The sequence below is a fragment of the Pimephales promelas genome, chromosome 16, assembly GCF_988280905.1.
Source record: "Pimephales promelas chromosome 16, fPimPro1.hap1.1, whole genome shotgun sequence".
NCBI lineage: Eukaryota > Metazoa > Chordata > Actinopteri > Cypriniformes > Leuciscidae > Pimephales > Pimephales promelas.
In genome coordinates, this window is record NC_142784.1 from 8,876,087 (window position 1) to 8,899,959 (window position 23,873).

At 39.2% G+C, this 23,873-nt stretch overlaps 1 protein-coding gene across 3 annotated transcripts in view; it reads left to right on the plus strand.

The window, feature by feature from the left end:
- Positions 1–23,873, plus strand: part of urb1 (URB1 ribosome biogenesis homolog) — a 59,813-nt gene that overhangs the window by 13,447 nt on the left and 22,493 nt on the right. For 2 of the 3 annotated variants that reach the window (XM_039654183.2, XM_089120951.1), the window contains exons 9-27: positions 578–773; positions 921–1,058; positions 3,588–3,761; positions 3,850–3,958; positions 4,037–4,162; positions 4,243–4,355; positions 4,483–4,602; positions 7,089–7,205; positions 7,827–7,965; positions 8,617–8,787; positions 8,970–9,169; positions 10,679–10,891; positions 11,618–11,791; positions 13,044–13,309; positions 16,877–17,159; positions 20,162–20,423; positions 20,514–20,712; positions 22,552–22,729; positions 23,245–23,303. In XM_039654183.2, coding sequence (XP_039510117.2) covers positions 578–773; positions 921–1,058; positions 3,588–3,761; positions 3,850–3,958; positions 4,037–4,162; positions 4,243–4,355; positions 4,483–4,602; positions 7,089–7,205; positions 7,827–7,965; positions 8,617–8,787; positions 8,970–9,169; positions 10,679–10,891; positions 11,618–11,791; positions 13,044–13,309; positions 16,877–17,159; positions 20,162–20,423; positions 20,514–20,712; positions 22,552–22,729; positions 23,245–23,303 — 3,237 coding nt within the window. The remainder of the gene's footprint in view (positions 1–577; positions 774–920; positions 1,059–3,587; positions 3,762–3,849; positions 3,959–4,036; positions 4,163–4,242; positions 4,356–4,482; positions 4,603–7,088; positions 7,206–7,826; positions 7,966–8,616; positions 8,788–8,969; positions 9,170–10,678; positions 10,892–11,617; positions 11,792–13,043; positions 13,310–16,876; positions 17,160–20,161; positions 20,424–20,513; positions 20,713–22,551; positions 22,730–23,244; positions 23,304–23,873) is intronic. The other variant, XM_089120952.1, reaches the window with a different exon arrangement.

Sequence of the window (23,873 nt, forward strand, 5' to 3'; positions counted from 1 at the left end):
TTGACGGGTTGCCGTGAAGCCCTTTGGAGTTTCTGTGTGTTTGTCATGATTGTCATGATGATAGTTTCACAAATGAAGCGGTTAAATGATCACGAAGTGACTTTCAGAGGGGATCTAGAGCCTGGAGAAGAAGTTCAATCATTTCTGTCTTCATATAAGCGTCACACATGTGTCTTCAGTGTATGTGTGTGTGTGATAAATAAAACTGCGCGTCGGCTGCACCAGAGCCGTTGAAAAACATATTCATATTTAACGGTTCTGGGCTGCACTATTCATTCACACGGAACATACGATTCATACGAACAGGATTCGTATTTAAATAGTATTTGTGGTTTAATATTCACACACACTAGTCTATATCGCGATTTTTATTTCAAGTGTACTGAACCGCTTTCTATTTATTACGCGAAAATATACAAAATACAAATTAGAAATGATCCATATATGCTTAAAACACTGTTTTATAAACAATGCCCCAGTAAAATATGACAATTCCAGCACAAACGCTTACAAAAATCTCCCAAATGAAAAACAAAAGATAGACTGTGGCCAAAACACTCACACACTGTATCCCCAGAGCCGGAAACATCGTTCTCCTGCAGTTCCTGGCGGGGCTGAAGCAGGCGACGGAGGACGAGATGGTGGCGGAGCTGGTGGTTAGCGTTCTGAAGGGCAGTCCTGATATACTGACCAGATACTTCAAAGAAACCCAGTTCTCGTTCTCTCCACGAATCGCCAAAGCCTGGCAGGACAACATCACTCTGCTCAAGAAAGTGAGTATAATTCCTTTCTATGTCTTTTGGTTGCTTTATGTGATTTACGTCATGTGGTGCAGTGCTCGTTTCATGTGACAGCGGGGAATCATGTGGCATTAACGGACCTTACAGATGCTACTTGCTCAAGGTTTGATGTTGTTACAGATCTATGAGGCTCAGCCGGAGGTGTCCAAGGCTTTCCAGACCAGTGAAATGATTCCTTTACCTCGACTGCTGGCAATGGTGTTGGTCACGTCTTTCCCTCCGGTGTGCAATAAAGTCTTCTTCACTCAGGGTCTCAATGTAAGTGGTAGATTTAACCAATCACATCATCAGACGTTTTTGGCTATACCGTTATTGGGCATTATTAAAGGGATAGTTCACCCAAAAAATGAAAATTTCTGCCATTAATTACTCACCCTCATGTCGTTACAAACCCGTAAGACTTTCATTCATCTTCGGAACACAAATGAGTGAATCTTTCTGTCCCTCCGAAATGACATTTAAAAGTTTTTTACTTGGAAAAAAAATTGTTATGCCTTAAAGCTACAATACCTAAGATTTTATGCCACTAGAGGGCGCTACATTCAAAACAACAACAACGGATTTGCTTGATGACGCCGTGGAGGAACGCGGAATGATGGGAACTGTTGTTGTCAACTCCACCGTGGATAAATCATAGACCGTATAAATCAGTCAGACGGAAATCGAAAATTAGTTGTCATGGATGAGGTAAAGTTTAATTTCTTTAACTGTTACGTTTAATGACATGCTTGTTTTTCATTAAACTGAAATAACCGCAAGAAAAGTCAGGTTTAAAAGTAAATTAGTTATTATCACAGATGTTAGGTGAGAGCCGGGACGGTTGAAACACTTTTCAGATAAACGTCGTTTTCTAAGATACAGCCAACAGTTCACATTCTGAGAAGTATTCGCGGTGAATATGACCTTATGATTTTTCACAATAATACTAATTGTTTTGCATGGTTTACTGACATGACATTTGAATACAGAACACGATTTACTCACCCGTCAAGTAAAACTAGTGCTGTAGCGGCGCGTCGATGATGTCGATGCTTCGACGTCAAAATTGCGTCGACGTGATATTTTTGCGTCGACGCTTCTTTATTTCTTTTTTTTTTGCGTGTTGCCGGCGGTCCAGCTTGCCACACACACGTGGGAGACCGAAACATTGCAGAATAGAGGACGAAGACAACTAGAAGTGAATGTGCTATCCATTAAATGAATCACACACAGTAAACAAACCCTTAAAAAAAAACAAAAAAAAAACGTTGCAATTTAGACGCGCAAACTGGGTGCCGGTGTGGTGAGACGTACAAGCTCGGGCAGATTCGGCTTGAAGTCGTTCATCCCGGACGCGGCACCGCACGCGCTGTTACAAAAAAGGCGTACACAGCCACAGTCTTCCTGGTCTTGCGCACCCAACGCGTCATTTTTGCCGTGCGCACATTCGCGCTCGTGGGGACGTGTCGAGTATAAACAAGGCTTTACTCCGTGTCAGCACGCGCTCTGATCAGTAGGTGCACAAACCTCTCCCGATTCATCTCCAGTAGTAGCAGCCTCCGATCGCACCACTAACTCCGCCTCCGTTTCCCTCCTCAGCTGATATTAATATTTAAACATTCTCTATGATAAAAACTGTTTGTAAAAAACAATATTTTAATAACACGGTTTTGGCGGTTGTAGAGTAATAATGATGGTGTTCAAATACATAACATTAGACTAACGTTAGCCAGCTTATAGTATCTCAGTATGCTAGTATTTATTTGAGATACATTGTTTTTTTATTAATTAAACAGCAGAAAAATATTCTTTATATTAGTCGTCCAATTCGACTAATCGATAAAATAATCGCCCAACTAATCGTTTAGTTAATAATCGTTTACCCCAGCCCTAAGTAAAGCACATGCAAGATCGGCGTCTCTAGTTAGAGTTTTTCACAAAGTTCTCTCCATTTAGGAAATGCCACACCGATGTCGAGCTGGTTTTATTTCTCTTGTCCCAAATTCTTCTTGGGTCGTTTGGTTGACCCGTTCGTTGACGTTTGCGTTTATGAGACTTGTCTTTGTAGACAGAACCAGGTGCAATCGCTAAAGAATAATTGTGCTCCATTCCATAACAAACGCGCGAAACAAGCTGACGTTTGTTGCTTGATAGACGCTAACGCACAACTACAACTACCGCATTTGTCCAGGACCACACGTAGTACGAGCGGAAACCGCGGTAACACGGAGATGACGCGATTGACTGGCGACTCCCAGCTCACCCCTGCTCACACGCCCCGTTTCCTTGGTTAAAAACTCAATTTTCTTGCGATTTAAACATTGTTTGAAACATTTGGAATATTGTAAGTTATCATCTTAACTAAATATATAACACTGGCCTTGTGATTTTGGGATATTTTAATGCTAAAATCTTAGGTATTCCACCTTTTAAAGTATCTTGAATGTAAGCGACACCCTTGCCTCATTTAGTATACGCGGTTCTATGAATATGCAAATGAGCCCCACCTCCACTCACTCACTCAGCTCAGAGATCCACTGGTTGGCGATCACACGTTGATCTGATTGGTTACAAGGTCGTTTGTGACGTCAGAAACACCAGCGATTTCAAAGCGTGTTTTTGAGACTGTCTTTGGTTCACTGCAGTTTTAAGGAGAAAATACTCAGCAATGCTGTCGACTGATGAATTTACACATGGTTTGTTTTAAAGCATATTAAAAACACCACATACACATATAAACAACATTAAAAGCTGGATTTTAAATTTTTTTAATATCATCTTAAAATGATCCGATTCTTCCTTTAATAGATGCATAACTTGGTGGTCCAGCACACAACACTTTCCCTCCTGGTGTTTATTCTCAAGCGAGCGCAGAAGAACATTGAGCTCTGCCTGGACAAAACCGCCTGGGAGAGTTCAGACGTCCACAGCCCGGCCGTGATGGAGGAGTTCGTGCAGCTTTACAGAGAGGCGCTCAGCAAGGTGAGGATGATGGGAAAACAACTGGAATGAAAGGGTTTAAACCGAGGGAATAAAGAAACGATCAGTGTTTATCCTTTTGCCGGCACAGATTCTACCGGACATGATGTGTGTCGTTTCCAACTGGCAGTCGCTCTCGAAAGAGAAGGAAGATGTAGCAAAGACGAAGAACGTGGAACAGAAACAGACCAAAGAGCATCGTAATAATCTTTTTTTTGTTTGTTTGTACCTATAGTTGTTTCACACACTGTAAAAATGAAGTGTTGTTTCTCCTTCAGCGCGGCAGGACGATGCACAGCTCATTCTGGTGAAAGCGCTTCTGCTCCAGGTCATGTGTTTGTATCAGCGGGTCGTGCCTCACCTCGTCAGCCAGAGCAAGTTCGATTTCAGCAAACTCCTGAAAGGTACAGTTGAGAACAGATAAAGTGCGTTTAGCTTCTGACCTGCTGTGGAAGGAGCTAGCGACTCATTGAAACGTTTGCAGGCATTGTGACGGAGAGGGGAATGAAACAGGAAGTTGCTCCAGTTCTACAGTATCAAATTATTCAACTGGCTCTTGAACTTCCTGCAAGCAAATTCTCCTGGTTCCGTGTTCAGGTGAGAACTTTTATTCTTGGATGCTGCGCTTGTATGCTAGCTTTATAGTCACATTATTCAGGTTTTCGTGACCATATGTCTTTTCAACAGTTGCTGATGTTTTTCAAATTTTTTTTTTCCTGCACAGGAACTAGCAGATCCAGATCAAGACAAGGGAGAGAAATCTGTCTTCTATTTGTTACTTAAGATGTTTGTAAGTTGTAACAGTAGCTACTTGAAGACCTCAACCAGGATGCTGGTCTTAAAGGTGAGCCCGATGGTGGATAAGCAGCTTTAATGTGTGCAACTGAAAAAAATTACAGCACATATGTTTGGGAATGACATTAGGGTGAAGAAATAATGACGTAACTTTAAAAAAAAAAAGTCCCCCTGTAGTCAATAATTGTATCCCTTAAAACTCAATAAATAGTCGACAAATAGTTGACAAATAACTCAACAAATAGTTGGTTAACGTTACATTTTGAGTGGATGACGAGCTTGAGATCCCAAAACGGATGGTAGTAAAATTCTGAATGGAAAATTTACTTTGAAAATTTGCCAAATAGTTTCATTGACAAGACCAAAGTGATCTGTGTGTTTTGTCGTTGTGAACTGAGCTATCATCGTCGCGATCGCAGCACGTCCAGTCTGAAACACCACTTGATGATGGCCAAGCACACACACACACACAGATGATGCGAATTCTCCGCCTCCTCGTCAACATGAGGACCTCGTCAGTATTTCTTTCACCCTTTTATTGATGGACAGTGTTGCATTGTGAGATTATTTGCTCCAAGTGAGAATGTTAGTGTGAGATTGAACACAGTATATGCCAACGTTGTTTTCAATTAAAAACATTTGCACAAAGCAAGCCGATCCAGTTTTACATGTTGATAAGAGCATGAAAATGAGAAAAAATATTGGGACAAAAAGAAATCAAGAGAATAGATAAAAACGTGCAATTAATTGCGAGTTAACTATGACATTAATGTGATTAATCGCGAGTTAACTATGACAAAAGTGCGTTTAATCGTGAGCTAACAATGACATTAGTGCGTTTAATCGCGAGCTAACTATGGCATTAGTGCGATTAATCGCGAGTTCACTTTGACATTATTGCGATTAATCGCGAGTTAACTATGACATTACTGCGATTAATCGTGAGTTAACTATGACATTACTGCGATTAATCGCGAGTTAACTATGACATTACTGCAATTAATCGTGAATTACCTATGGCATTAGTGCGATTAATCGAGATTTAACTATGGCATTAGTGCGATTAATCGCAAGTTAACTATCCCATTATTGGGATTAATCGCGAGTTAACTATGGCATTAGTGCGTTTAATCGTGAGTTAACTATGACAGTGCGATTAATCACGAGTTAACTATGACATTACTGCCATTAATCACGAGTTAAAGGAGAACTCCGGCGAACAATGAACCTTTGGTCTAATAAAACATCGGTACCTAGTCAATTGTTCTCTGAGATTTGTTTTCAGGATAATCGAATGTAAAGAGTTTTATCTCTAAAAACTGTTTAGCGTATAATGCTAGTAATGGGGGCATTGACTAAGTAAAAAGAAATCGCTAGTTTATACCATTAACAAGGCTCAAAATAGCCCCACACTAACGCAGTAACATAATAAAGGTGCATACATGCAAAACGAAGCAAACTATGCCATTAGTACGATTAATCGCGAGCTATCTATGAAATTACTGTGATTAATCATGAGTTAACTATACCATTAGTGTGATTAATCGCGAGTTAACTATGACATTAGTGCGATTAATCGTGAGTTAACTATAACATTGGTGCGATTAATCACGAGTTAACTATAGCATTAGTGTGATTAATCTTGAGTTAACTATGCCATTAGTGCGATTAACCGCGAGTTAACTATGTCATTAGTGTGATTAATCGTGAGTTAACTATGACATTAGTGCGATTAATCGCGAGCTAGCTATGAAATTACTGTGATTAATTGTGAGTTAACTATGTCATCAGTGCGATTAATCGCGAGTTAACTATAACATTGGTGCGATCAATCACGAGTTAACTATAGCATTAGTGTGATTAATCGTGAGCTAACTATGCCATTAGTGCGATTAATCGCGAGTTAACTATAACATTGGTGCGATTAATCACAAGTTAACTATAACATTACCGTGATTAATCTTGAGTTAACTATGCCATTAGTGCGATTAATCGCGAGTTAACTGTCATTAGTGTGATTAATCGTGAGTTAACTATGACATTAGTGCGATTAATCGCGAGCTAGCTATGAAATTACTGTGATTAATTGTGAGTTAACTATGTCATCAGTGCGATTAATCGCTAGTTAACTATAACATTGGTGCGATCAATCACGAGTTAACTATAGCATTAGTGTGATTAATTGTGAGTTGACTATGCCATTAGTGGGATTAATTGCGAGTTAACTATGTCATTAGTGTGATTAATCGTGAGTTAACTATGACACTAGTGCAATAAATCCCGAGTTAACTATGACAGTACTGCGATTAATCCCAAGTTAACTATGCCATTACTGCGATTAATCACGAGTGAACTATGCCATTACTGCGATTAATCGCGAGATAACTATGACATTAATGCGATTAATCGCGATAAAATATTTTAATCATTTTAAACACCACATATATGTATAAACAACATTTAAAAGCTGGATTCTCACCACAGGGGTACTATAAATGGTCCGCTGGGTGCTGATTTGTTGTCCTCTGCTTTCAGGTGTTGAGGGACAGTGGTGTGTTTGAGCACACGTGGAAGGAGCTGGAGTTATGGCTGGACCGTCTGGCGCGTTTGGACCCGTCCCAGCAGGAGGCCGTGGTTCAGTTCTTAGACCATGTACTGCATTCTGACCACTTTTACTGGGCTTTTTATATAACTGTGTCAGTGTTATAAATGATAAAAAAATATGATATTTTGTTGATTAATACCCAAGTGACTCTCAAGTGATGATTTTCAGTGAGAAAATACTTTGTGAAGGACTTTTATCCTAATCAAATACATAGCTCATTTTGAAGTGATGTTGACTTCAGTGTTGGAAACTGAAATGTTGATTTTAAATATTAATTTTGAGATTTTGTGCTTCCATCATATGTCTATTTTCTGACTATTTGAATGAAAGCGTACAAAAAGCGTTTGTTTTATAACGTTTTAACTATTTGTGTCTAGATTTTAATTGCAATAAATAGGGATTCATTCAGGTTGATTGGGACACTTTTTCCCATTCAAAAAGTGTCCCAATTAACCTGAACTCACCCTTATAGTCACCCTTTAAAGGCTGTTTTCTCTAAATAAGTTTTTTTCTCTCAACTTGTAATACAAAACACTTGTCTTAATGTAGCGTGACTAATCAACTGGGGAAGTTTGGTGATATCTGTTACCCGATTCACATGCATGTTATGCTTTGATCCATCCCGTCACCATTACGTGTGATTTGAAGTGGATGCTTTGTGTCGGCAGGTTTTGATGCGCGTGGTGTGTGACCCACACGTGTACACTGAGAAAGCAGCGAGTGCGGTCCAGGAGGCAGCGTTCCTGCAGGCAAATCTAAGCGGCCAGGAGGGGGACGAAGCCAGCATCCCCATATCACACATCGACGGTTAGCTTTACACACATTTTTAAATATGGTTCTACAATCTGAGGTCATGCTCTCACTGTTAGGGATGTAAATATGGATTAATCTGGGTTTAATTTTGTCAATAGTGTTCATTGGAGAGGTCCAAGACCTCAGGACTTTTGTCTCACTTGAAACACACACACACAAAATGTAATGGATTCGAGGAGTTTTGTGGTTGAAATTTAAAAAAAATAACAAATCCGTCCCTCTCGGGTCATTTTGACACCCATAGGAATGAATGATATGCGAGGAATGCTTCAGTACACATAGAAAACCCTAAAAATGCTCAAAATTCAAGCTAAAAATGGTTACACTTTACCAAAAAGGATTTTATAATGTCTACATCTATGCATACTGATCTTTTTCACAAGAGGCCGGGAAAGACACCCAATTTAAGATATTTTGAGCTGAATTAAAAGGGTCATGCATGAAATTGTGAGTTATTTTGAATTTACTTTGAAAGAATGTGAGGAATGTGCTTAAATTGCTATTTATTTATTGATCAAATCTAGTAATTTAAAGGTAAAAAAGATTTCTGTAAGAAAAAATTAAGTATAATTTTAGGGCCTTCGGGTCATTTTGACCCGCGAGGGAAGGATGAAGGTTAAAGGTGTGTTTTACTCTGTGTTTTAGATGTGCTTGACATGGTGGATGTTATAGTGGAGGGCAGCGAAGGGGACCTTGAAGAGATCGGACCTTCCTTCACCGAAGACGTCATCCTCCAGACGTTCCCGTTTAGCGCCATCATACCAGCAGTGCTAGAGGCTCGCAACAAACTGCCAGAGAGTTTTAAAGATGGGAAAGGTAACTTCTCGAATTTGAAGATCAGTTTGCCTCTGAGAAACATCAGTAAACAGAAGTAGCTTCTGAAAGGCAGTACTAAATGAAAAAATAGGATCTTTAAACAAAACGTGCTCGGCTTCACCCTGTTCGAAAGTTTTCTCCATGCATCATGTTTCCATGCGTTCGTGTGGCTTGTTGTGCAGGTGTGGTGTACGAGTACATGGCATCAGTCCTGTGTGACGTCCTGCACTGTCAGAGGGACCCGCTGGCTCTGTGTCTGACCCTCCAGCACTACGACGAAGAGCTCAACTCATCGGAGTCTTCATCACCTCCTCACGCCTCTGTCCTCACCTTCTACCACTACTACTCACAATGGCTCCCCAAAAACACACGCAAGACACTGGTTGGTTCAGTACGACTCATTAGGGGCCAAGCACCAATAGTGCAGTGCAGTGTTAGCCTTTATATATTATGGGATATTTACCTTCTTTTGAGCGTATGGAAGCTTGTAAAACCGTATAAAGGAAAAGTTATGAAATTTGGCACACAGATGGAGATCAGTCTGTTATCATAGCAAATTTGCTGGTCTTGATAGATTCTTTGGTTCACACTCAAAACAGTTATGCCACAAATTTGAGAAACTACTTGGACCTAAAGTTTTGGTCCAATTCTCACTAAATATGACTCTTCAGAACATGTCAGCAAAACGTATATATATATATATATATATATACGTATATATATATATATATATATATATATATATATATATGAAGAGTTCAGATGCAAAAGCCTCTAAATGCCATTTAAAATTTTCTTCTAAAATGACCATTTTTATCAAGCTTGTATATTTAAGTTCAGTAATTTCGCTTAAATGACAATTAATAGGTAATTATCATTGCCATTTAAGTGAAATTACTGAACTTAAATATACAAGCTTGATAAAAATGATCATTTTAGAAGAAAATTTCAAATGGCACTTAGAGGCTTTTGCATCTGAACTCTTCATATGTTGGTTAGTAGGTAACGCTTTAGTTTAGGGTCCAATTCTCACTATTAAAGGATTAGTTCACTTTAAAAAAAACTTTTGCTGATAATTTATTCACCCCCATGTCATCCAAGATGTCCATTTCATTCTTTCTTCAGTCGAAAAGAAATTCAGGTTTTTGATGAAAACATTCCAGCATTTTTCTCCATATAATGGACTTCAATGGGAACCAAACGGTTCAAGGTCCAAAAGACAGTTTCAGTGCAAACTGTTCAAAGGGCTTTAAACAATTCCAGACGATGAATAAGGGTCTTCTCGTTCATCAAAATAAACAAATCTTTTTTCGAGTCAATTCGTTAATTTTGTGCGTTGAATGAACCAATTCCAATCTCGAAAAAAGATTCGTTCATTTTGATGAACGAGTTTGAACAGGAGAGTCACGAACGCGCATCACAGAACAGAGCAAGGCGAGCATTTGAGCTTATAAAACGTAAACTTTGTTATTTATTTATTAAATGAGTGATCGTTTCTCTTGATAAGACCCTTATTCATCGTCTGGAATCGTTTAAAGCCCTTTGAACAGTTTGCAGTTTGTACTGAAACTCTCTTTTGGACCTTGAACTGTTTGGTTCCCATTGAAGTCCATTATATGGAGAAAAATCCTGGAATGTTTTCATCAAAAACCTTAATTTCTTTTCGACTGAAGAAAGACATTTTGGATGACATGGGGGTGAGTAAAAGTTTTTTGAAAAGTGAACCACTCCTTTAACTATTCACCTAGAAATATGCATGCTAATAAGCATCTAATAACATAACTAATGTTGTGAAATGGAATTATTATTGTAAAGTGTTACCGTTTCAAATTTAGGTAAACGTTTCGTATGTAAATGGCTGTCTGAGTCTCAAAGCTCATTTTTTCATCAGTTCACGACTGAAGACTTTGGTGAGGATCGATCTTGCGTTGGTTTCACCGCTCTGCTGAAAGCCACCTATAGTGAAGGAGCAGATGCTTTCCTACGGGACTCTTTTAAGGAGGCAGCACAGGACGCTCTGACCTCTCTGGACGTGTCCCAATTCCCAGTGGCTGTCAATCAAGTGCTGCTCTACCTCAGACACTTCGTCGGCACTTTCAATTCGGTATTGAGCCATACAAAAATATATATGAGTGGGTTCTGCATGTGAAGTAAAAACTGGGCATATTGTGTCTGATTTAAGGTATTAATGGGATAGTTTACACAAAAAAAATAATATTCTGGCATCATTTACTCACCCCCGTGTTGTTCCAAACCTCGGCTTACTTTCTTCTGTGGGACATAAGAACATGTTTTAGAGAATGTTGGTAACCAAACCATTTTGCTGAGCATTGACTTCCCATTTTATGGTTAAAAAAAACAGATATTTCTCAAAATAATTGATCCTGCTCCACATAAGAAAGTAATGAAAGGAGAGTAAATGGTGACAGAATTTTCATTCTCCCTTTAAAGTTTCAGGAAACTATACTATCTAAATAAATGATTTTCTTAAATGTTTAAAAAACTAGTAAAAAAGGCAATGAATCCCTGAAAATACACTTCCTAAACAGTATTATTGTGAAACATTATTATAATTTAAAAGGAATGTTTTGTATTTGAATGTATTTTAAAATGTAATCTATTCCTGTGATCAAAACAACTGAATTTTCAGCATCATTACTTCAGTCGTCAGTGTCATATGATCCTTCAAAAATCTCTCTAATATGATGATAAGCTGCTCCGTTATTATTGGGGCTCATAGTTGTTATAATATGAACTCTCGGGGGTCTGAGGGGTTTGTCTGAGGAAAGAGTGCGTGTCCTGATTGATTGTTCACTGTGTTGGCCTGCAGCTCCCGAAGGAGACGGCAGCCGAGGTGTTGGGTCGTCTGATGGCGGTGCTGAACTCTCTCATCCTCAAACTGCTGAGCGCAGACACTCAAGCCGAGTCTTCGGGACAGCCGGACGAGGGGGACCTGTTTTTGGACACAAACCATCCACCTGCGCAGAGCATTGATAAGAAACAGGTAACCAGCCTTGATCTTAATGTTTGGTTTTAATTTAAAGAAATATCAGTTATTTCAGACAACATGTTCATTAATTAAAAATAAATGCTCGATTAATTAAAATTAGACTGTAATCGCATATTGCTTAGTATGGTTATCAAATCACAAAGGCTGTGCTTTGAGTATGAATATATGCGCTGCGTGTTTCGGAGTGAAGCGTTGGACTGTTCATTTACTTGTGAGAGAAGAGAAGCTTTGAAGAGCTCCCTGTGCATCTCCATGAATTAGAAATGATGTAATAACAACAATATTATTATTATGAAAGATCTTATACAGTATAACTGTTGTTGTTATTATTAGTATTTTTGTTATATTTATTTATTTTAGATTTTTTATGTGTTTGTAGAGATATTATTAAATTATTGTATACAATTCATTGTAATATTAGTGTTATGATTATTTTTTATAGATAAATAGACGATTGTTGTTGTTGTTATTAACATTGTAAAGCCATATTGATTAGAGCCAGACCGATATATCGGCAGACCGATATTATTGGCCGATATTAGGCATTTTCCAAACTATCGGTATCGGCAGTTATAATGGCCGATAAATGAATATTTCAAAAATAAAATAAAAATGGACGAAACACGCTTGAACCATGTCATGAGTGTTGGAGTTGTATAGTTTGTCCACCAGAGGGCACTCTACACCGTTCCTGTTGGCAACGCTCGTTGAGTTGGTCACGATACATACATTGCTTGAATAACAATTAAAAGAACATCCCCATCAGTTCTCTTAACTCAAATAAGCATGACAAAATTTGTGACTATCATGTCCAGTTTAAAAATAAATAAATAAATAAATAAATAAATAAACAAATAAATAAATAAAATATCGGCCGATATATCGGATTTTAAAACCCAAAAAATATTTGTATCGGTATCGGCCTTCAAAATCCTTTATTGGTCGGGCTCTAATATTGATATATAATCACAAAATTATAGTACAATATAACTGTGCAGCCCTATAAAAAAGTGCAGCAAACCTGTATCTCTGTAAATCGCAATCAGATATTTCCATATTTTATTTTTGTGTTTTTGCTTTTTTTTTTTTTTTTACACTGGAAGAATCATATTTTGACAGAACACAACAGAACAATTGTGGGGCAAATGGCAGTCCAATTTTTTTAAATCTGAAAAATCACAATTCGATATGGCGACTGTAGGAATCGAGTCCAGAAACCTTACACTGTTTCTCCTCTGCCCTCCAGATCACACTGGCTGTCCTCAGATCAGTGTTTAAACACCCCGCAGTGGAGCAGTGGTTCCTGGCTCTGGAGCTGAGCTGTTTCCCTCCTCACAGTCTGAATCCAGTGAGACTGAAGCGTCTGTGTGCGTGTCTGAGCGAGAGCACGCTCACCCTCCTGGAGTCCAGCGCCGGCGCGCTCCGAGACCTGGACGCCCTGGAGGTCGCGAGCTCATACCTGACCGCCGTGCAGAAAGCCGTGCTCACAGAACTACACCACAGGGGAAGCAAGTATGTCAAAATATGCGCTTTCTGCTAGATTAAAGGGTTAGTTCACCCAAAAATGAAAATGAAGTCATTAATTACTCACCCCCATGCTGTTCCAACCCCGTAAGACCTTCGTTCATCTTCGGAACACAAATAAAGATATTTTTGATTGAATCTGAGAGCTGGATCAGTCCTATATAGACTGCCTAAGGGACTGGCTCTTGACGGCCCATAAAGTCATTAAAGAAAAGGTTTCAATATTCCATGCGCGAGAACTGAGACGAGGACGTTCTCATTCGTCTACTTCTTGTTACCGGCTGCTCACCGCTTAGGAGTTTTACCGCCCCCTACCGTATAAGATGATGTGCTGATATAGCGGGAAGCGCAAAACTTTCTGTTTACAAGCAGAGGAAGATGCGCGCTGTACATACGCTTTTCAATTAGCATATTTTCCGCACTATAAGGTGCACTTAAAAGCCTTTAATCTTCTCAAAAAACGACAGTGTTCCTTATAATCCGGAGCGCCTTATATATGGATCATCATTTTATACGGTAGGGGGCGGTAAAACTCCTAAGCGGTGAGCAGCCGGTAACAAGAAGTAGACGAATGAGAACGTCCTCGTCTCAGTTCTCGCGCATGCGCCCATAAGGAAGTAATGGAATAGTGGAATAAAGTCGTTATTTATGTTTTTTTCGCACAAAAAGTAGTCTCGTCGCTTGATAAACTTATAATTGAGCCGCTGTAGGCACATGGAACATTTAAACCTTTTCTTTAATGACTTTATGGGCCGTCAAGAGCCAGTCCCTTAGGCAGTCTATGGAAGAGTCATCCAGCTCTCAGATTCAATCAAAAATATCTTTATTTGTGTTCCGAAGATGAACGAAGGTCTTACAGGGTTGAAACAGCATGGGGGTGAGTAATTAATGACTTCATTTTCATTTTTGGGTGAACTAACCCTTTAAATACAACTTAAAACGATAGGTATCTGTTTATCTACTATTTTACAGTACAGTTAATAATACTTTGATATTAAAGGGATAGTTCACCCATCAATGACACACCTTCATGTTGTTCCAAACCCATAAGCGTTCTTCAGATGTTTGTTTTGTGTCAAGCGAGCACGTTTCATTGAGTGAAATAAAAACGAGCACTGCATGTTCAAAGTCAAAACGTTGAGCGGTTGCTCATGATCTATTGTTTGATCTCTATTGTTTGCTCTATTTTTAATTAGAAGTCCTACAATTATGCTTAAAATACACGGGTTTTACAAGTATTAGCACAGTGATATTTGTGTTGCCTATTGCCTTTCTTTAAACACATTAATATCGGATGAGCAAAATCCAATATCTATCAACCTCTAATTTGTATGTATTGATATATTAGTACATAAACCAATTTGAATACACAAACATATACTCACCTAAAGGTTTATTAGGAACACCTGTTCAGTTTCTCATTAATGCAATTATCTAATCAACCAATCACATGGCAGTTGTTTCAAAGCATTTAGGGGTGTGGTCCTGGTCAAGACAATCTCCTGAACTCCAAACTGAATGTCAGAATGGGAAAGAAAGGTGATTTAAGCAATTTTGAGCGTGGCATGGTTGTTGGTGCCAGACGGCCGGTCTGAGTATTTCACAATCTGCTCAGTTACTGGGATTTTCACACACAACCATTTCTAGGGTTTACAAAGAATGGTGTGAAAAGGGAAAAACAGACAGTATACAGCAGTCCTGTGGGCGAAAATGCCTTGTTGATGCTAGAGGTCAGAGGAGAATGGGCCGACTGATTCAAGCTGATAGAAGAGCAACTTTGACTGAAATAACCACTCGTTACAACCGAGGTATGCAGCAAAGCATTTGTGAAGCCACAACACGCACAACCTTGAGGCGGATGGGCTACAACAGCAGAAGACCCCACCGGGTACCACTCATCTGCACTACAAATAGGAAAAAGAGGCAACAATTTGCAAGAGTTCACCAAAATTGGACAGTTGAAGACTGGAAAAATGTTGCCTGGTCTAATGAGTCTGGATTTCTGTTGAGACATTCAGATGGTAGAGTCAGAATTTGACGTAAACAGAATGAGAACATGGATCCATCATGCCTTGTTCCCATTGTGCAGGCTGGTGGTGGTGTAATGGTGTGGGGGATGTTTTCTTGGCACACTTTAGGCCCCTTAGTGCCATTTGGGCATCATTTAAATGCCACGACCTACCTGAGCATTGTTTCTGAAAATGTCCATCCCTTTATGGCCACCATGTCCCCATTCTCTGATGGCTACTTCCAGTAGGATAATGCACCATGTCACAAAGCTGGAGTCATCTCAAATTGGTTTCTTGAACATGACATTGAGTTGACTGTACTAAAATGGCCCCCACAGTCACCAGATCTCAACCCAATAGAGCATCTCTGGGATGTGGTGGACCCTGGATGTGCATCCCACAAATCTCCATCGACTGCAAGATGCTATCCTATCAATATGGGCCAACATTTCTAATGAATGCTTTCAGCACCTTGTTGAATCAATGCCACGTAGAATTAAGGCAGTTCTGAAGGTGCACAGTATTAGTATGGTGTTCCTAATAATCCTTTAGGTGAGTGTATATTGAATAAAACTTGTCTTGAGTATTTAAACTTGCAGTTACCCTGTTTTGAATTTGAATAAACCTGTTTAATAAAGGAAAAGAATCTGAGATGCATGATTTATTTAGACATACGGTGTTCATTTTATTTGTGCAGGTCTTTGAAATGTTTTAGATTTAAGACCTTATGAGACTCTGCTTTTATTTTGAAGTGTCAAAGTTTTAGTTGTGTGGACTTTCAACGGAGATCGTTTCGAAGATGACTAGATGAACGAGAGTCTTATGGGTTTGAAATACCAGTGATTTTTGAATTTAAAGTAATCCCTTTAAGTTTGACTTTGTTTTGAATCACAGATTTTCGCAATGGAATATTAGCATACCTCTTACTATATACTGTATAGACCATTTCACAAGATGTAAACAACACTGGTCCAGAAGCACTTCCTGTTTCATTTTTTTAACACTAAATAAAAGCTGGGATAAAATACAACCAACAGAACATTTAAAACTGAATCAAAAAGTTAAACAAACATCTTTAAGATGTTTTCTTTACATGTGAAATAAAAAAAACAGTTACAAACTGAAACAGGAAGTGTTTCTGGACCAGTGTTGTTTACATCTTGTGAAATGGTCTATACTGCATACTTAATTTAGTTATAATACAGTACACATTGTGCAACAATAAACCTCCCTACAATTCAGCAGCGCCCAGTTATAATCTCATTTGCATTTGTATTCAAAAAAAAAAAAAAAAAATGGGGCATAATAGTGGTGTTAAAAATCACGTTTGCTGTACTTCTAATTCATTTATGACACTAGAAAGGGAGTGTTGAATTGAGTGTGTTGCATTATGGGATGTTATATTCAGTATGCTGTAATTGTGTAATGGCCATTTTGGCATTTGTAGTGGGTTTTCTGGGTATCGAAAGTCGAGAATAGAATGAGCAAAATGCAGTGTAGTTTTTTTTGTTTGGTGCATCACTGAAAAATCCCTTTTGGTCTTCAGAAGTTGTCCCAGAAAGCAGTCCCTGTGTGTCCGAGCGCTGCTGTCCCTGCACGACTTCATGGAGGCGTCCAGCCTGACGGAGGTGGTGTCCGCTCTGCTGCTGCTCCCTCAGAAGAGCCTGGTGGCCCCTGAGAGCCGGCTGAGCGTGTACGGGCACGCCGTCCTGAAGCTGCTCTCTGAAGACCACAGCAGATGTGTGTCTCTGTCCCAGGCTCACCTCAGAGGTCTGGCTGCTCTCCTCACGCCCTGCCAGTGTGTGCCGCTCGAGGACTTCCTGTTACAGGTACACACCACGGGGAAACTTCACACTCAAGCGGCTGATGTAATCACGGTGAAGTTCTTCACTTGGGGGTAAAAATGTTCATTTTTTGGGTGAACTATCCCTTTAACCAGAGAAGATTTTCTCGTATTCGGAGGGACTAGTTTAACATGGAGAAGTGGGGTAAAGTATTTGTATCCGGAGCTTCTCTGTGATTTTAGTCCGTCCGAATGTTCCATCTTAAGCCTAGTTCACACTACATGATTTTAAAACGTCGGGCTGAACTGTTCGGTTCACACTACATGACTTGCTCTCAGTGAAATCTGGAGTGTTCAAGTTGTTAACTGTTCACACCACACAACACAACGTGATTGATCCACAACAGGAGGTAACTCACTACACGAGTTGACAACGCACTGCATAGAGATACAACCACGATCAGATGATAAGAGCATATCATTTGTTTACTCAATAAGAGCTGTTTCAGTACTATGTTACGGTCTAAATCCTGAAAATAATCAAATAAATAACGAGTTGACAACAACTCTGTCACCCAACGATTCTATCTTGTCAACAAACCACGTTTTGTCACGAAAAAAACACGCAATAAATAAATAAATATTGCGCCAATACCCAGCGAAGAAGAGAACACAACACGTGAATATGGATGTCAGACAGAAACTAGTGCTGCACACTGTTTGCTCGACGATCTGCTCTGAGGGAAAAAATGCAAAAAAAGAGAGAAAAACTAAGATTTACCTGGTGTCCTCAACCCTTGCGTTGCTATGATTGGCTGTACTCATGACATCACTGAGTTTGAGTCGCGCGACGGCTCTGGATATCTAGCAGGCTAGATATTTTTCTGGGCTCGGCGACGCGTCTGCGAGGCGCCTGTGAGCGTTTTCGCTGCGTTGTTGGCTCTTTCATACTAACAGATTGGCAAGCGTTCATCGTCCGCTAATCTCCCGCAATTTGCACGCGATAACACCCTGACCTGTCGGCGACTCAACGATTTGCAAATCGGGCATAAATCGGGCTTAAAATCATGTAGTGTGAACTTGGCTTTAGTTATCATTACGGACAATGTCAGTAAAAATTACAGCAACTTTTACCTTCTGTAAAAAGGTCTGGAAAAATTACCTCAGGTAACTGTACGTTCACACCGCCGCCGACTTGAGCTTCCAAAGCGGCCAGAAGTCATTCATTTTCAATGGAAGCTGGCTTTTCTCAGCTGCAAGCAGCGTCAAATCCATCGGCGTCGCATTTTGGGCGTTTTGAGCGTCAATCGGAAAGTTGAAAGAAGCTCAACTTTATGGTAATGAGCTGTGACGCGGTTCAACAACCAATCAGAATATAGACGTCCTTCACACTGGCTAATTCCGGAGAAACATACGATGTAAACTTTCGTTCAACCATTAGTTCCGAGAAAATGGAAGAGAAGCTAATGATCGCCGTTGCTGTGTTTCGTACTGGTTTCGTATCGTTTATGACATGACGTTGTTTGCTTATAGGGACTGCATGAGCGCAACTTTTATTTGAAATATTTTCGAACGCTCGTTTTAAAGCGGGAATGCAATTCATTTGCTCACGGTGACACCGATTTGACCGCAATAATAATAATAATAGATAACTATTTTTTTACTACCAACTACCAAATGTGACCAAAACGTTATAAAAATGCTGTCATTAAAAAAGGTTTCTTCAATGTTTTGCTTGTTTTTTTTTCTTCTGTTTATTACATTTAATGTTGTGACACTTCTATTCTCCCTGCAACGTCAGAACGTTCAAAGCATCAACAAGCTTCCCCGTACTATTTAACAAGCGTCCTTGACAGGGTGGCCAGAACTTCTTTGACGCTCATGTCGGTGGCGGTGTGAACGTACAGTAATACTTATCCCGTGCGAATAGACGGTAAAGCCGCTGTAAATATTACGTCTTTTCCTAGTTAAAAGTGGTTTTCCGTGGTTTTTCAAGCATGGAGGCGCTTGAAGCATTCAGTTGCGTTCTAGACGCTAGGACAGATCTGTGGCAAAACTCAAGTGTTTTCCAGATACCATTCAGATCAGAAAGAAGAATCGAAAGCACTTGTTAGAGGCACAAAACTTATTTTAGCGTTAGATAAGTGCCTATTACCAACACAATCCAATCTGAAGTTATTTAATATATCGTTGAACCGTACATAACTGTTTTTTATATATAAATGGAGGTTATACGTGTTGATATCAGGAAGCAACGTTATACGCACATGTCGACAGGATTATGGCGGTTCGTAAATAGCGTAAACCCCTCCCACTGAGATATCTTATCCCGTGCGAATTGGCCAATGATATTACAGACGCCCTGTGGTAAAATTACATTACTCCATCTACCTTTATTAAACTAATCCTGTCCGAATAGGGCTTAAGAAGTAAGAGCCACACGTACTTATTACGTAATTGGTAAAACTTGACAAGCCATTTCAAACTCCCAATTACATAATAAGTATGTTTGATTTGTTCAAAATGACGTTGCACCAGTTCGTTCTTCGATTTTTGCTTTAAGTATATCGAGGGCCTTCAGAGTAGTGATAATGCGCCTACAGATGCCTGTACTCCAGTTTGTTCAGGCATGGTTTGGAAAGATTTACAAACCTGCACACATATAGTCTGTTCAGAGACATTCATAAACATTTTTACCTCACAGTTACTGTAAATCCGGCCTCTAGGTCATAAACGCCCCCCGACTGAGCCTGTGAGTTCTCCCAAGGTTTTTTTTTCTCTCGATTGGGTCACCTGATGGTGTTTTAGGACACCTTTAAGTCACTTGAAGGAGTTTTTCGGTTCCTTGCCACTGTTGCCTTTGGCTTGCTCAGTTGGGGATATTCAAATTAATTAACCAATCAGTAATACCATTGATTAGCTCTACCGAACGTGGATGTTTTTCCACTAAGAAACGAACATTGTGTTATTATGATTTGATTGATACTGTGAAGCTGCGCTATATACATTGTCTTTTTGCACACTCTCTGTAAAAACGTCTCTCTCTAGGTGCTGTCCCGGGAGCCAGGCACGGCCAAACTCATTCAGACGGAGGTTCTCCTGCACTGCATCCAGAGAGAGAGTCCGTCAGCCCAGGCCATCGGGGCCGCACTCCTGCAGAACTGCTCCACACATGTGCTCAGCTTCGAGCTGTGGTGCCTGGAGCCGTCTAACCTAGCGCAGATCAGCTCCCGAAGCAGCGGCTTCTTGTTCCTGCTCGACGCCTACTTGAGGAGAGCCATCAGTGATGATCCCACCCGCCCTAAAGACAGTCAGTGTTGCTGCTTTCTTTGCGGAGGCTCAAATAATGTTGTTCATGTTGAATTTGACACGATGTCGTCTTGTCTATCGCTACACACAGTTCGTAAATCAGTCCTGAAGGCCCTGAAGAAAGCTTTGCTGCCTGAGCTGTGGCACGCGGTGCAGCGAGGGGAAGTTACGAGCGACCTGCAAGTGGACGTCCTGTCCGGTCTCATCCGACTGGCTGCTGGGAACGCCGACCTCACTCAACTCATCAGAGATCTTCCTGCCATCCTTCAGAAACCAGACAGTCATCAAAGGTAAACTCATGGCGACACTTTACGATAAGGTTTATTAGTTAACATGAATTAAGAATGAACAATGCTTTTTTAGCATTTATTAATCTTAATTTCAACATTTACTAATACATTGTTTAAATCAAAGGTTGTATTTGTTAACGTTAGTTAATGCACCGTGACTAACATGAACAAACAATGAACAGCTGGATTTTTATTAACTAGCATTAACCCTCAGGTGCTCTTCGTTTCGGAGTCACACTTGTTATCTTCCCGGTCAAAAGTGACCGGACACCTAAAAATTAAATTTCCTCCATCCCAGTAAAACCAATGCAATTTATTTTTGTTCTATAATATTTATTCTTTGTAATTTAGTATTTTGAGACAATTTGATTGAATTTATTAATATTTCTGCAATATTTATGGTCTATTTTTGCCATGGGAAAATATAGATATATTTTTATATATATATATATATTATTTTTTTTAAATTATTAATGCGGTATTTTAGTTTAATATAGAGTCTAGACCTTCAGAAAAACAATATTTTTTGAAGAAAATTAGCACCATCTGGTTACAGTATAGAGAAAAAGCGTAGAATCATGGTGTAACCACTAGATGGCATGTACAGCTCTCTATGGAGAAGCATGTGAATTCCCCAGCTGTTTATGAACACATTTTTTTTGGTCGATTTGAATATAGTTGAAACAATCTCAAAAATTATTTTTTTTATAAAAAAATAAATTAAAAATTGTGAATTTTTGTGTTTTTGTCAATTTCCCATTCATTTCCTATGGGGGTCATTTTTGACCAAAGACCACAAGTGTGACTATTTTTTTTAAAGACCACTTAGCATGCTCAGATCATGACCTCAATTTTTTTGTGTGTTCACATACATAATGCCATAAAAGTCACCAAGTTTCGTAACATTGCGATGAAGCTGTGATTTTTAAAATTTCAAAACATACTTTTTGTAATCAAAATTTATTGGTGTGTATAAAAGTGTGTTTGTATGTGTGTGTTTGTGGGTGGGTTTGTCTGTTTTGCACTCTAGATGTTGTAGAGTGTCACCCCTTTCCTGTGGTGTACTTTTTTTTAGAATTGTGTCTGATTTGTAGATTGTACAAAAATTCAGAGAATTTTAATTTTTTTTTTTGTCAATTTCCCATTGATTCCCTATGGGTCGGTCATTTTTGACCGAAGACCACGAGTGTGACTATTTTTTTTACAACCACTTAGCCTGCTCGGATCATGACCTCAATTTTTTTTTGTATTCACATACCCAGTGCCATAAAAGTCACCAAGTTTCGTAACATTCCGATGAAGCTGTGATTTTTAGAAATTCAAAACAGAAATTTTTTTCGGTCAGAAATGACCGAAGAGCACCTGACGGTTAGCAAAGATTAATAAATACAGTAACACATACAGTATATTGCTAATTGTTTAATCCATTAACTAATGAACCTTATTGTAAAGTGTTTACCAAACGCGTCACTCCTTTTTGTCAAACTAAACCATTTATATAAAATACATATATAAAGCAAATAATAATTAAAAAAACAATTAATAAAGTAAAAGGTAATAAATATTAATAAAGTTCAAATCTGAGGTTGTTACGAAACATTTATACTGAAGAGAATTCATCTGACAAAGAAGTTGAATGAAACAATACCTAATAGTAAACGGCTAGATTTAAGTATCTACCGTTTTTAGATGATTAAAACAAGTATAATAATTGAACCTATTCATTAATAAAGAGACCCATGGAAATGATTCAGACTTCCGGGAAGTTTAATATGTTTGAATAGTTGACATCCTACTTTGATAGATGTGGTGTTGATATGCTGGCACATGTGGTTTCAGGTGGAAGCTGGCGGACTGCATCAGTGAGAAGCTGTGTGATAGTGCAGAGGAGCTGTGTGGGTGGAGGACGTGTCTGCTCTCGGCCGCGCTCCGCTGGCTGGCTGCTGTATACAAAGAGCAGAAAGACCCTCAGTCCCTTCATGAAGAGACCGTGCTGACGAGACTCAAGTCACTCCTGGTGGGTCCATCTGTCTTCTTACTGTTCTAGGTGGATGAACATCTGGTTATATCAGAATCCCTGTGGGTGGGGTTAGCTCCAGTACTTTAATGATTGTTATTTCACATTTTTTCTTTTAATATTATTCAAGTTACCGAGGTTTCCAGATTTAGATGTTTCAAGTTGAAAAGTGATTCAAACTAGACTCATGATGAGTGTGTTTGTTTTACTATTGAAACCGACAGTTGCATGTTTTAAACTTTAATGTGGTGTAAGTCAGAAGTTATCAGTGAAATTGTATTATTTTCACAAACCGCACACTTGTAAAGCATTGACAGAGGATTCACATTTTTAACTGTTGTATTTAACACCATTGTCCATATCAACTATTTGTTGTAAGCGGGGCTAATGACATCACCACCCCACACATAAGCATAATGCAGTTATATAAATGTTTACAGTATTTTGTTCACTTTAGTTACACATTTTTGTTATGTAAATAGCTCAACATTCAGCTGATGTTTGGTGTATTGCAGATCGTTCCAGAAAATATCACTGCATCAGACTGGAACGCTTTTGTCAAGTCTGGCCTGAAGTAAGTGTCTTTTCTCTTAAAGTCCTCCTGTAGTCAATCATTTGATCCATTAAAACTCTTTTTTGATCAGAAAAATTACCATTTTAATTTGACTTTCGCACCGGATTAACCTTTTCATAGTTCCTAGAACTAATGGCGGAAGTATCCGGATTTTGGCAGGAACTGGGAACGATTTAGCTCTAGGATCTCCTTTTGGAGGAACTAATTGGGCTTCTACTTCAGAGTCGGCCTAAACCAGCACTATAGGAACTACCAGTGACGTTAGCGTACGCTGATTGGCCGAACACGCGCAAAACAACAGAAACAATTTTTGAAAAGGTTGTGTAAACACATTTATACGATTATAGCCTTTATATTAACTCCACAAACATGGAAAACAGGGACAGATGAACATCTTAACCTTTACTCTGAGGAGAAAATCCAACACAACTTTGAGTGGCCCAAGAGAAACATGATCATGTATTTCTGCTCAGCGCGACACTGGGCATTTGCTAATAACTTCATTACGGTCTACTTTATATGTGCAACAGTTATATCTAATATCGTATTAGAACAGGACTGTTAGACAGA